Source organism: Schistocerca americana, chromosome X (genome assembly GCF_021461395.2).
Source record: "Schistocerca americana isolate TAMUIC-IGC-003095 chromosome X, iqSchAmer2.1, whole genome shotgun sequence".
Taxonomy (NCBI): Eukaryota; Metazoa; Arthropoda; class Insecta; order Orthoptera; family Acrididae; genus Schistocerca; species Schistocerca americana.
The window spans coordinates 85,083,474-85,098,049 of record NC_060130.1 but is presented as its reverse complement, the minus strand read 5'-3'; the positions used below and the strand labels follow the sequence as shown (position 1 = coordinate 85,098,049).

The 14,576-nt window shown below is 39.4% G+C and overlaps 1 protein-coding gene across 2 annotated transcripts in view; it reads right to left on the bottom strand.

Moving 5' to 3' along the window:
• Window positions 1-14,576, bottom strand: part of LOC124555313 (homeobox protein aristaless-like) — a 128,246-nt gene that overhangs the window by 110,377 nt on the left and 3,293 nt on the right. Inside the window, exon 1 of one of the 2 annotated variants that reach the window (XM_047129188.1) lies at window positions 8,915-9,026. The exons of the other annotated variant lie outside the window; for it this stretch is intronic. Within the exon in view, the coding sequence (XP_046985144.1) occupies window positions 8,915-9,011 (97 nt within the window). The 5' untranslated portion in view covers window positions 9,012-9,026. Of the gene's footprint in view, window positions 1-8,914; window positions 9,027-14,576 lie in introns of those variants that run through there. 2 annotated transcript variants of the gene reach the window in all.

Here is a 14,576-nt window from a genome sequence, read left to right as displayed (position 1 = left end):
GGATCTCATTTCAGGGGATGATTTTAGGAAGTCATGGCCTTGTCAAAGTAGCTGATTAATACATTCAAAACCAGGATAATATTGAGTGACCAGTGGTGTGCTTCGAAGCTGTTTTTTGGAGGAATCAGTAGTACCAGGATTGGATATGATGGCCTGGGAAATATGTTTTTGAACTAGCCTGGTGGAGTAATTAAGTCCAGTGAAGGCTGAGGTGATAATGGTGATGTATTGCAGTACAGAGTCTGCATCTGAACAAATACATTTCCCCCAAATGCCAACGCTGTATGGGAGCAAACATTTCATATGGAAAGGATAGCCACTGTCTAAATATAAGTACTGTTGTTTGGTAGTAGGTTTTATGTGGATAGAAGTGTGTGTCTGACCTTCATTGATGATGAGATCAATATCAAGAAAATTGGTATGGGATTCAGAATAGGACAATGTGAAATTTAACTTGGAGACGATATTCAGAGATTGCAGGAATTTTAACGGGTCAGCCTCACCATGAGTCCATATGGTAAAGACGTCATCATTGTATCTAAACCAAACCAGGGGCTGAAGACATGGATCCCAGGAAATCCCTGTCCAAGCAACCCATGAAAAGGTTGGCATAGGAAGGAGCCATCCTGGGTCCCATGGTCCCATGACTGTACCCCTGATCTGTTTGTATGTCTGCCTCTCAAAGGTGAAGTAGTCATTGGTAAGTATAAAGTTGATTAAGGTGAGTAGGAAGGATGTCACTGGTCTGGAATCAGGTGGTTGCTGACTGAGAAAATGTTCAGCAGCAGACAGGCCATGCATGTGGAGGATGTTGGTATAGAGGGAGGTGGCAACAATGGTGACAAACAAGGTGTGTGGTGGGAGTGTTGCGGGCACGGATTTCAGATAATCTAGGAAATGGTTAGTATCTTTATATGGGAGGGAAGTCTTTGTACTTAGGTTGCAGGTGCTGATCAACTAAGGCAGATATATGTTCAGTGGGTGCTTTGAAGTCAGCAACTACAGGATGGCCAACATGATTGTGTTTGTGGATATTAGGAAGAAGCTAAAAGGAGGGGGTCTGTGGTTTGTGTGGGATGAGAAGTTCTGTGTATTGAGGTGTGAGTACTTGTGTTTGAGGATGACCTCAGAATTCCTCTACAAGATTGTTACCCCTTGAAGATTAGCTGCTACCATTACGATAATGTGGACATTTTCAGTGGTACAGCACACACAAATGTGACTGTGTATGTTGCATTTAACTTAGAAATTGGCTCAATATACCAAACAATTGAAGCAGAAAACAGTTTCTGCTATGGAACATGCCACTAACAATATAGGATACATCTTTCTACCTCACTTTGATGAAATCAGGGAAAGTAGGGCTGCCACTTCAGTGCATTAAAATGTAATGGATATTTTATTAATTGACACCTGACTCATACCAACAGAATTATTTCACATGCTTGCTGACACTCAACTTACCTTGCACACATTCAAGTACAAACTGTTAAATCTTATTGTATCCTCTGATACTAACATCTTACGGTTCTAAGAATGTGAAATTTATTCTATGGCATTTTGTGCTCTGAAATGACTCCCAGTACCCTAAAAGTCATAAAGTACAGTTTTTGATTTCATTTTACTTCAGTAAACATGATTTTAGTGTCTTTCAGCTGTGTTTCTGTATACACAAAGTTTGGGTATCTATTTACTTTTAACACTGCATTCTATATACATTGAAACTACTTAATGTACTTCATACATAAATGCTATCTTTCTGTCTACCAGTACCATATAATCTCTTTTATAACAAATATTAAGTGATATGCTATTTAAAATGTTAACACACCAAACAGGATTTTTTTTAAATGGCCTCTCTCTTAACATTAAAAAAAAAAAAAAAAATGCAACGTATGAAATTCTACATGTTAAAGTGAACACCAGCAATAAATATTTTTGCTTGATAAAAAATTATTGAATAAGGCATGATCTTCAAAATTTTTGGGTATGCATACTTTTTTATGAAATTAAATAGGTAAAAAACATATTTCAGAAGTTCTTAGACAGAAACAAACCAGTAAGTTAACATACTTTGTTTATTTTCATTCAGTGATGTTATATGGAATTCTTGGGTGAATAAAGTTTTCACTGATATAAGTAATATACACTCCTGGAAATTGAAATAAGAACACCGTGAATTCATTGTCCCAGGAAGGGGAAACTTTATTGACACATTCCTGGGGTCAGATACATCACATGATCACACTGACAGAACCACAGGCACATAGACACAGGCAACAGAGCATGCACAATATCGGCACTAGTACAGTGTATATCCACCTTTCGCAGCAATGCAGGCTGCTATTCTCCCATGGAGATGATAGTAGAGATGCTGGATGTAGTCCTGTGGAACGGCTTGCCATGCCATTTCCACCTGGCGCCTCAGTTGGACCAGCGTTCGTGCTGGACGTGCAGACCGCGTGAGACGACGCTTCATCCAGTCCCAAACATGCTCAATGGGGGACAGATCCGGAGATCTTGCTGGCCAGGGTAGTTGACTTACACCTTCTAGAGTATGTTGGGTGGCACGGGATACATGCGGACGTGCATTGTCCTGTTGGAACAGCAAGTTCCCTTGCCGATCTAGGAATGGTAGAACGATGGGTTCGATGACGGTTTGGATGTACCGTGCACTATTCAGTGTCCCCTCGACGATCACCAGTGGTGTACGGCCAATGTAGGAGATCGCTCCCCACACCATGATGCCGGGTGTTGGCCCTGTGTGCCTCGGTTGTATGCAGTCCTGATTGTGGCGCTCACCTGCACGGCGCCAAACACGCATACGACCATCATTGGCACCAAGGCAGAAGCGACTCTCATCGCTGAGAACGACACGTCTCCATTCGTCCCTCCATTCACACCTGTCGCGACACCACTGGAGGCGGGCTGCACGATGTTGGGGCGTGAGCAGAAGACGGCCTAACGGTGTGCGGGACCATAGCCCAGCTTCATGGAGACGGTTGCAAATGGTCCTCGCCGATACCCCAGGAGCAACAGTGTCCCTAATTTGCTGGGAAGTGGCGGTGCGGTCCCCTACGGCACTGCGTAGGATCCTACGGTCTTGGCGTGCATCCGTGCGTCGCTGCGGTCCGGTCCCAGGTCGACGGGCACGTGCACCTTCCGCCGACCACTGGCGACAACATCGATGTACTGTGGAGACCTCACGCCCCACGTGTTGAGCAATTCGGCGGTACATCCACCCGGCCTCCCGCATGCCCACTATACGCCCTCGCTCAAAGTCCGTCAACTGCACATACGGTTCACGTCCACGCTGTCGTGGCATGCTACCAGTGTTAAAGACTGCAATGGAGCTCCGTATGCCACGGCAAACTGGCTGACACTGACGGCGGCGGTGCACAAATGCTGCGCAGCTAGCGCCATTCGACGGCCAACACCGCGGTTCCTGGTGTGCCCGCTGTGCCGTGCGTGTGATCATTGCTTGTACAGCCCTCTCGCAGTGTCCGGAGCAAGTATGGTGGGTCTGACACACCGGTGTCAATGTGTTCTTTTTTCCATTTCCAGGAGTGTATATGCTTCTGCCACTGTGCATTGAAAGCTTTCTCAGAAAAATCTTTCTGGGTGTACTTCTATGTCATTTTCTAAATCACTTAAATTTCTAAAATGTTTTTCAGTATTTTAAACAAACAAGGAAGAGTTTAAAAATGTTTGAATGTGTGTGAATTCCTAAGGGACCAAACTGCTGAGGTCATCAGTCCCTAGACTTACACACTACTTAAACTAACTTATGCTAAGAACACCACTCACACCCATGCTGAAGGTAGGACTTGAATGCAATCTGTGACATGGCGCCTAAAACCATGCAGCCACTACGTGTTGCAGGAAGAGTTTAACAAAATTTATTGCATAGTCATTAAAATAAGGAAAAGTAGTGCCTGTGCTATTAATGGAGATACACAAGGCACAGTTAATCCTATAGTTAAGAAAATTGGAGAGCTATGACAACTTTGCCTATGAAGGGCACAAAGTAATAACAAAAATGACAGTAAACAATTAATATCTGCCTAGATTGTATACAGATCACAAATTAGGGCATAAATTATGTTGCTACCAAGGCTCTATTCTGTCATGAAGATACTTCATTTACAAAGTGCGAAAACATTCATGATTGCTGTATTTCTTTAAGAAAATTATTTATTTCTTAACACAATCATATTTAAATTTTTTGTCATATAGTCCCTATCAAACTGTCATCTTCAGGTCAATATGCATCAATGTGGTCTTAAACTTGTTTGGTACCCTGAATTGTCACTATGATCATTTAATTTGTTGTTGGATGCCATGAATTGTCACTATCTTCATTTAATTTGTTTATAGATGAGAAAAGAAAAATACTAAGAAAATAAATGTGTATTCCCTAAAGAGCCTATCTCTCAGTCTATCATTGCATATGGCATCCTAGTACTATTTTACTTGACATACATACATTAACAGATTTCTGTAATACAATAAAATTTCTCATAAACTATGAACAATACATTAATCTATTATTCACAATGTTCATAGTTTTCAGCAGCGGGAAGATAGTGGGCCATGTGGAGACAATTTAGAAGAAACGAGGATCGGAAAAGTAGTATTTGCCAGATTTTCATATTTAGGACATGATTATGAATTTAAGTGGGGAAAAAAACAGATTCACAGCACATCACATAATATTTGTTATGAAAGAGGTTAATTAATTAATTAATGACATCTTCCATGGATCACTTGCACAGTGTATTGTAGTAACACAAAATGAGTAAATTTATAGTATATTAATTTAATCTGTGTATAAATACGGTTATAGGCTGACTATTTATTGTTGTGTTCATAAGTAATATTTGGCTTAATAATAGAAGTATGTATGTACCGGTAATACTTTTGCGCTAAATGCACCAAAATTTTATAAATCAAGATTCTTTCGCAGAATACAAGAAGTTACCCAGAAAGAACTATCTTATACATTGTTGTAAATATAGGTTTGATATATGTCACACATTTAATATTAGTGGATAAGTGACAGAACATTTTGGTAACAGCATTATTCCCCATTTCTGAGGTAAAGCCAGTTTTATTGAAGAGTAATGATAGTAATTTGTTCTTCTAGTGTTGTAATTGTGGATGTCATTATTTTCTCTGAACTTGAATGGCTTATTCACGACAAATTTCATAGCTCCTCAATCTCTTGCCTACCAGATGAAGTCAACATATGGTATTTCTTAAAATAAAATGTGTCAGTTTCCCATAAATTTGTAGTCTTACTCACACAGCTAGTTTCAGTCCAGCAACAAATCATTATGAATTGTCTCCAGGAATGGAAATATGTGATCCAAACAGTAAAAGTATACAAAAAATACCATAGCGTTGCATTCCAGTTTTAAAAAAAATGGAAACATGTATGGCATACAGTTTCATAGGCTGTATTATACGAATGTGACGTTCTTGGCATAAGCACTTAAGATTAATTTTTGTACCACTTTCTATTTTACATTGCAGTCCACAAACAATATTATACTCACATATGTTGCTCTTGTGATTTACACAGCTATATGGTCACATTCTTTTATTCTGTATTTCATTATACTCCCATGAAAGTAGTATTACTTACATCTAATACTTAACAATGGATATTTTGGCTGTATGTCATCTTCTCAAAAATCACATGTTGTGTATGTGTATGCCATACGCAATTCTTTTTTTCTTAATTTGTTATACAACTTTGTAGTTTTGTTCTTGCTACACTGTTACTCATTGGAACAAATACTTCTGCCCCACAGACACTTGGGAATGTAAGTAAAATTACAGTGCATTTGTTCACATTTGCTGTGCTATTAGCAGTGAGTGTCCATGAACTCACAAAATTTGACTACAAAACTGTCACTCAATTCCTTCACAAATTTTGTTTCTCAGCTAAACTGGTTTTGACTCTGCAGTCATTTTCAATAGTCCATAATGTTTCTGGGTCAGTAAGTGAGTCAGAAGGTGGTAGGAGTGAGCATCTCCTCAAGCCCCCTTCTAGAGAACTGCTGATGTTGATGATAATGATGATGATGAGAAAAGAGAATGGTTGTGTGTTGAGGAGGTGGAGGCATAGGATGGTAGAAGGTCAGGGAGGATCATATCTGTGTGGGTTCCACATCACTGCTTACCTGTGAGATGCTTCTAAGTCTTGGTAATTTATATTAACACTGATAAAGGAACAAAAAAAATGGTGATATGTGCATTCATGGTTTACGAACAGACTTAAAACATGTAGCTCTTCATGTTCCATAAGACTACATTTAGTGTACACTGTCTGTTAGGCATGTATTCTGCAAATATTGCAACTGTTTATTAGTCAAATTTTTGGCAGTTAGTTATAAAAAAGTATTAATAATATATAGTTGGAAAGGCTGGAAGTATTTTCTACAAATCTCCTTCTAATAAAATACCAATTCTACATTCACATGGTGCAACCTGTTTTATCACACAGTAAATTCTAAAGACTGTGATTAGGAGAACATATTAAACTATAAGTCCCCCTGTAGCTGGCAGAGTAAGTCAAATGAAAGCAAGGGTAAGAACAACCACTGGGTTGAAGATTCTCTGCTTTAACTTCTAATGACCAAATGATTTCCAGGGTATTTGCCTCTTGGCATAAAATTCTGTGACTTGATATTAGAAGATCATACATCAAATTTTATTAGAAACAGAGTTCAAGTGCATCATGTGTAATTTTATATCTCATATTTATGTATAGCGGCCCAATGTCTCAAAAAATACCAAAAGACTGGTGAAGCTTTATTTATAAAAGTCCCCATACAGTTGCATTGATTCAGATAAATCTAAAAGTGGCAATTTGGAATTTGCTCAGACTATTACTTTGACATTGATTGCAGAAAGAACCAATTTCAACAGTGGGCTTTTATCAAAATAACTGCCCTGAACAAGTGAAACAGTGTCTTCAGTTGAATTTTTAGTCAGCCCTACAGTAGATTTGTTGCTGGTGCAGAGTGAAGTGAAATGAATGGAAAGGACACTTTTATTTAAAGATAATAATGATGCTGAAGTCATGGTGGTTCATGATTGTCCCATGGACATCAAAACAATAGTACAAGGTTTTTAATAGGGAATATCATGACTGCAGATGGCAAGCATGCTTTGCATGTGGTCTGATGCTGGCCACAAGATAGGTAAGGAGTTCTTGTGGCAGAGCACTGCATTCCTCCACCAGTGCAGTTGACAACTGCTTGATGGCGGCCAGCAGCTGAAGGCAGCAATATGACATTTTTCAAATATTTACGAACTGTTGGACACCACCTCCTCAAAATACGCTGATTGGTCATTGGTGCATGTGGCTGTGCTGCAATACATCTCCCCAACACATTCCAACATTTGTGATTGGATTTAAGTCAGTGGAACAGGGAGGCCAGTCCCTTCATGGAATATCCCCTCATTCCAAGTCCTCCTGCCTACGCTGTTTGGTGTGGTTTGTGTGTTGTCATCCATTAATAAGAAATCAGGGCCAAAAGCGATGCTGAAAAAGTACTTATAAGGAAGAAGCACACTGTCACAAAAACATTGACCAATGAGCATCGATAGATTTGGAGGTCAGTTGTCCATGTAATGTTATACCTCCACAAATAGTAACACCTCGATCATCAAAACAATCATATTCATCAATTTCAAGTGTACATTACAAGTTTCCACCTCTTTCCATATGAAGGCACGTCCAGCATTGCTGAACACAATTGTTTTAGTGGTCCAGGTGTTATGGTGTTGGAAGGTATAATATTTCATGAGTGTACTGAGCTCCAAATCTTTGATACAGTAGGCTCACCTATCAATGTTATTGTGACACAATACTCCTACTCAATGTGGGTCTTTTTAGGGGTGCACTGGGCACTGATTTTATTTATATGGATGACTATGTGCGACATCACTAAACTGTGCATGTCAGGGAGCTCTTTAACCGACAGGCTATTCGTGGGAAGACTGACCTGCCCATTCCCTAGATTTAAATTCCATTGAGCATATGTGGGATGCATTGGGGAGATGTATTGCAGAAATCAACATGTACCAATGAACATCCAGCAGTTGTGAAGTGCACTGGTGGGGGGATGGAAAATCCTACCACAAGAACTTCTTACCAGCTTTGTGGCCAGCATTGAAGCACATCACAGAGCATGCACTGCTGTCCTTAGAGAGCACACATCCTATTAAGAACCACGTCCCGCCTTTTGTAATCTCCAGTGGACCATCACAAATTGTGAAGACTTAAATGTTTCTAATTATGGTCCAGATTTCATCAACCGATATTACTTGACAGTGACATGACATGCAAAAATTACTTTTGTCCTTAAGTGGTGCATATCAGTGTATTAGTGTCACACTTCATAAATTTATGTATCATACTTACTCCACAATTATTATACATTATTAATGCACAATTATAGCTCATTAACTTTTTAACTGCACTACAGTAACGAAATATTTAAGAATTTTTTTGCTCTTTAGAAATACAATCTCATTTTCTTTCAAGGTAATACTCAATTGAGCATCTTTGATTTAACACCCTTTTTCTGATGATTCTTTTCTCACTTAAACTAAACACTTTTAGCCAGCCAGTGTGGCTGTGTGGTTCTAAACGCTTCAGTTTGGAACCGCGTGACCGCTACGGTCGCAGGTTGGAATCCTGCCTCGGGCATGGATGTGTGTGATGTCCTTAGGTTAGTTAGGTTTAAGTAGTTCTAAGTTCTAGGGGACTGATGACCTCAGAAGTTATGTCCCATAGTGCTGAGAGCCATTTAAACACTTTTAACACAAAAACAACAATTTGATTATTATTTATTCCTGTATGCAAAAGTGTAATAAATATATATTTAATGCATTATACCTTCTTTCATCTTCCAGTATTTTTTAGAAACCTCCATGAACAAGATCATATGTTGATCAGTCCTTTCATTCCCATACACCACTTCTTCCACTTTCATTATCTGTAAATGTCAGTCCCAGACATCTTTCACACCTTCCACGTAAGTAACAGCCACTGAAACATACACTACTGGCCATTAAAATTGCTACACTACGAAGATGACGTGCTACAGATGCGAAATTTAACCGATAGGAAGAAGATGCTGTGAATGCAAATGATTAGCTTTTCAGAGCATTCACACAAGGTTGGCGCCGGTGGCGACACCTACAACGTGCTGACATGAGGAAAGTTTCCAACCGATTTCTCATACACAAACAGCAGTTGACCAGCGTTTCCTGGTGAAATGTTGTCGTGATGCCTTGTGTAAGGAAGAGAAATGCATACCATCACGTTTTCGACTTTGATAAACGTCAGATTGTAGCCTAACGCGATTGTGGTTTATCATATCGCAGCATCGCTGCTCGCGTTGGTCGAGATCCAATGACTGTTAGCAGAATATGGAATCGGTGGGTTCAGGAGGGTAATACGGAACGCCATGCTGGATCCCAATGGCCTCATATCACTAGCAGTCGAGATGACAGGCATCTTATCCACATGGCAGTAATGGATCATGCAGCCACGTCTCGATCCCTGAGTCAACAGATGGGGACATTTGCAAGACAACAACCATCTTCACGAACAGTTTGACAATGTTTGCAGAAGCATGGACTATCAGCTCGGAGACCATGGCTGCGGTTACCCTTGACGCTGGATCACAGACAGGAGCGCCTGTGATGGTGTACTCAACGACGAACCTGGGTGCACGAATGGCAAAAAGCCATTTTTTTGGATGAATCCAGGTTCTGTTTACAGCATCATGATGGTCGCATCCATGTTTTGCGACATCGCGGTGAATGCACATTGGAAGCGTGTATTAGTCAACGCCATACTGGCATATCACCCGGTGTGATGGCATGGGGTGCCATTGGTTACACGTCTCGGTCACCTCTTGTTCACATTGACGGCACTTTGAACAGTGGACATTACATTTCAGATGTGTTACGACCCGTGGCTCTACCCTTCATTCGATCCCTGCAAAACCCTACATTTCAGCAAGATAATGCACAACCACATGTTGAAGGTCCTGTACAGGCTTTTCTGGATACAGAAAATGTTCGACTGCTGCCCTGGCCAGAACATTCTCCAGATCTCTCACCAACTGAAAATCTCTGGTCAATGGTGGGCGAGCAATTGGCTCATCACAATACGCCAGTCACTACTCTTGATGAACTGTGGAATCGTGTTGAAGCTGCATGGGCAGCTGTACCTGTACATGCCATCCAAGCTCTGTTTGACTCAAAGCCCAGGCGTACCAAGGCCATTATTACGGCCAGAGGTGGTTGTTCTGGGTACTGATTTCTCAAGATCTGTGCACCCAGATTGCGTGAAAATGTAGCAATTTTAATGGCCAGTAGTGTATATACTACTACAATTATCACTCTTTTGAATTCCAGAGTCATTTTGTAGTTTTTTCTCAGTTAAGACTAAATCAAATGACATTAAAACCTCCGCTATTGTATGAATACTTTTGTAAAGGTAGCATCAGAGAAACAGTAACTACAGCCTTTCAATGAATATTTGCTTGCTCTGTTCAAAAATTGTAACAAATATGTTCCTAGTGACAAACAAAACAGTAATGATGAAAAAGCAACTGTTAAGAAATTAAATGACTATCACAAGTATTAAAATAAAAAGCTGTACTTGGACAGCAATGAAAAAAAGCAGCAGCAACAAAAGTGTACACAGACATGCAGGAAACAATGTGATCCTTTACTGATCCACAAGAAAAATGAAGAGACAAGAGAAATCATGGAAAAGAATTTCTGGAAAATGTCTAAATGCTGCATGTTACAACTAAAGTGGAAGTAATATCAGCTGAACTTGTGCAAGTGCCATGTAGATGTAGATGGAACTGCATACAGAAAGTAAATGATGACAGGAAAAAATATTTTCATGAAATTTTATAAACCAACTTAAAATATTCAGATGGTGTTCATTGTCATTTACATATTTATGAAAATAAAAAAATAAGCAAAAAATAATGATGCCAATGGAATTGTACGTAGAAGAAAATTTTTCAGGAAATATATTGGACATGTTACTCCTAAGTAGAAAAACCAGAACTTCTTTTATAGCATGTTGTGCATTGTACATTCTTTAATAGCAAAAAAGCTGAAAGTTACTGTCAGAGGCGGTACACTACTGGCCATTACAATTGCTACACCAAGAAGAAATGCAGATGATAAACAGGTATTCAATGGACAAATATATTATACTAGAACTGATGTGTGATTACATTTACACGCAATTTGGGTGCATAGATCCTGAGAAATCAGTATCCAGAACAACCACCTCTGGCCATAATAATGGCCTTGATACGCCTGGGCATTGAGTCAAACAGAGCTTGGATGGCGTGTACAGGTACAGCTGCCCATGCAGCTTCAACATGATTCCACAGTTCATCAAGAGTAGTGACTGGCGTATTGTGATGAGCCAATTGCTCGCCCACCATTGACCAGAGATTTTCAATTGGTGAGAGATCTGGAGAATGTTCTGGCCAGGGCAGCAGTCAAACATGTTCTGTATCCAGAAAGTCCCCGTAAAGGACCTGCAACTTGCGGTCGTGCATTATCCTGCTGAAATGTAGGATTTCGCAGGGATCGAATGAAGGGTAGAGCCACGGGTCGTAACACATCTGAAATGTAACGTCCACTGTTCAAAGTGCCGTCAATGCGAACAAGAGGTGACCGAGACGTATAACCAATGGCACCCCATGCCATCACACCGGGTGATACGCCAGTATGGCAATGACTAATACACGCTTCCAATGTGCATTCACCGCAATGTCACAAAATACTGATGCGACCATCATGATGCTTAAAACAGAAGCTGGATTCATCCAAAAAAATGACATTTTGCCATTTGTACACCCAGGTTCGTCGTTGAGTACACCATCACAAGCACTCCTGTCTGTGGTCTCCAAGCTGATAGTCCATGCTGCTGCAAATGTCGTCGAACTGTTCGTGCAGATGGTTGTTGTCTTACAAACATCCCCACCTGTTGACTCAGGGATCGAGACGTGGCTGCATGATCCGTTACTGCCATGTGGATAAGATGCCTGTCATCTCGACTGCTAGGGGTACGAGGCCGTTGGTATCCAGCACGGCATTCCGTATTACCCTGCTGAACCCACCGATTCCATGTTCTGCTAACAGTCATTGGGTCTTGACCAACGCGAGCAGCAATGTCGCGACACGATAAACTGCATACATGATAGGCTACAGTCCGACCTTTATCAAAGTCAGAAACGTGATGGTACGCATTTCTCCTCATTACACGAGGCATCACAACAACATTTCACCAGGGAATGCCGGTCAACTGCTGTTTGTGTATGAGAAATCAGTTGAAAACTTTCCTCATGTCAGCACATTGTAGGTGTTGCCACTGACACCAACCTTGTGTGAATGCTCTGAAAAGCGAATCGTTTGCATATCACAGCATCTTCCTCCTGTCGGTTAAGTTTTGCATCTGTAGCACGTCGTCTTCTTGGTGTAGCAATTTTAATGGCCAGTAGTGTATATGTCCCAATGATGGCACTGGCAAATATAAATCACTTGCAGCATCCTGGAGGTGATGTTCAAGTAATAAGGGACTACATTAATATTTTTCCCAGTTATGGAAGTCATTAGTCTCACTCACATTTTTCTAAGAAGATTAGAGTATTGCAGGAATGTATCATCTCTACCAAGAATTCAACCAAAGCCAAAAACTGAAGCATGTTATTGTCAATGACTTTAAACTTAACTTCAACAAAGAAAAGAGTAACACATGTTCATAATTTTACATATTCATGTTAAGCAAGAGGTATGCCAATGATATATGAATATTCAGAAACACAGAGATTAGTGCAGAAATGAACAAAATAAAGAGTGAAGACAAATTAGAAAATTGTCTCACTAGGAAAACAGTATGATAATAGTTACATTTTTGTGGTCCACTCTTCATCACCTTAATTTGGAAGGTTGATATAATGCCAGAATCTGGTACAACACTTTCCAGCTATGAATACATTCTACACCATGTTTCAACTTCATTGTTTAACAACTTAGAATCTTCAAATATTATTGTATACCACTTTCTTCACTACTAATACTAATACCTATAAGTTTCCACGATGTGGCTTGTAGATGTTGTAGTAACATTACAGGCACAGATTATAGTACTCCAAGATTTGTTAAGAATCTGCAAGTGTCGGACCATATTACAAATAGACTTTACTCTCTGTACAGATAACAAATTGCTACAGTTGTTAGAATGACCTTAAATTTCTTTCTTTATTGACCTATTCAAATGGATTTTATGATATAGTCATTATCAACATTTTAGGCACAAGTAAATCTATTTCCTTTTGAGTATAATCAATTATTATCCCAGTAACCAATTCTGTTAGAGGGTGCAGCAAATTATGATAAAATAAATTATGCAGCACACAAGTGCAAGTAAATAATTAACTAAGCCATGTGTTTTAAAAATATGTTGCAATAAGAGCAACAGGACCAGTTTCAGTAAATTCTTCAAAAGAGTACAGCTTCACAGAAATTCCTTTTTACGTTTATGCCCATAATATTTGAAATCTATTCAAAAACTGTTAGTAAAGAGTGAGTTCATCACTATACACTTTTAAAACTTTTGAGAGGGGCCAAATTCTCACTCAGGCACTGTCCCATAGCAATAAATATCATATCTCCCAAACCCCAAGTCATACAATGATATAAGTTTGCAGGTACATTCAGTAGTATACGTGGATACTATCTGCAAAATTTGGTATCAATAGAGTTTGCAGCAAAGAAGTCATAAATTAAAATGTGATGTCTCTGAGACTCGGCTCTGTCTTGAAAATGTTAAAGTGCTTCTTATGAAATGAGAGTGGAGTGATAATTCTTCATTCCAAAAACAAAAATTAAATTCTGTAGGTGAAATACTTGATTTCATGGTAAGCAGTAAATTAATATCTAACTTGAACACCACATTGATATCTTCTGCAGAAAATTAGTTCTAGTTTTCCTCCTAAACTTACTGTTCACTCTTCATACACTTAAAACTTCTTTTGCTGTGTTCTCTCAAATTGCAGTTTTTTTGTTTGTTACTGTACAAATGAAAGCTGTGATGTTATTATTCAAAGATAAAAGTAAACACTTACTCATATCTTTATAAAGAATGCCATAACACTGAACAGCAATTCACTTACTCTTTAACTAGGTTTTTGGCTATCAACATAAACATGGACATGACTTGAGATACACACAACCCTGACACTAGGAATTAAAACTATGTTTACTCAGACACTGTATTCAAAGAAGGAGACACATAATGGGATACAATTGTTTAACAAGCAGACAGCAGACTTCATGGCAGAAGACTGCAAGCACACACTCAATAATAAATCAAGGATACACCTTATGAACTAGCTACTATATAGAAATAACTGCACTTCTGAAATCTGTAATTTGGTAATATTTAAATGCAGCAATGAAGTGTATAATATGATCTCTCTCTCTATTTATCCTCCCCCCATCTAAAAAAA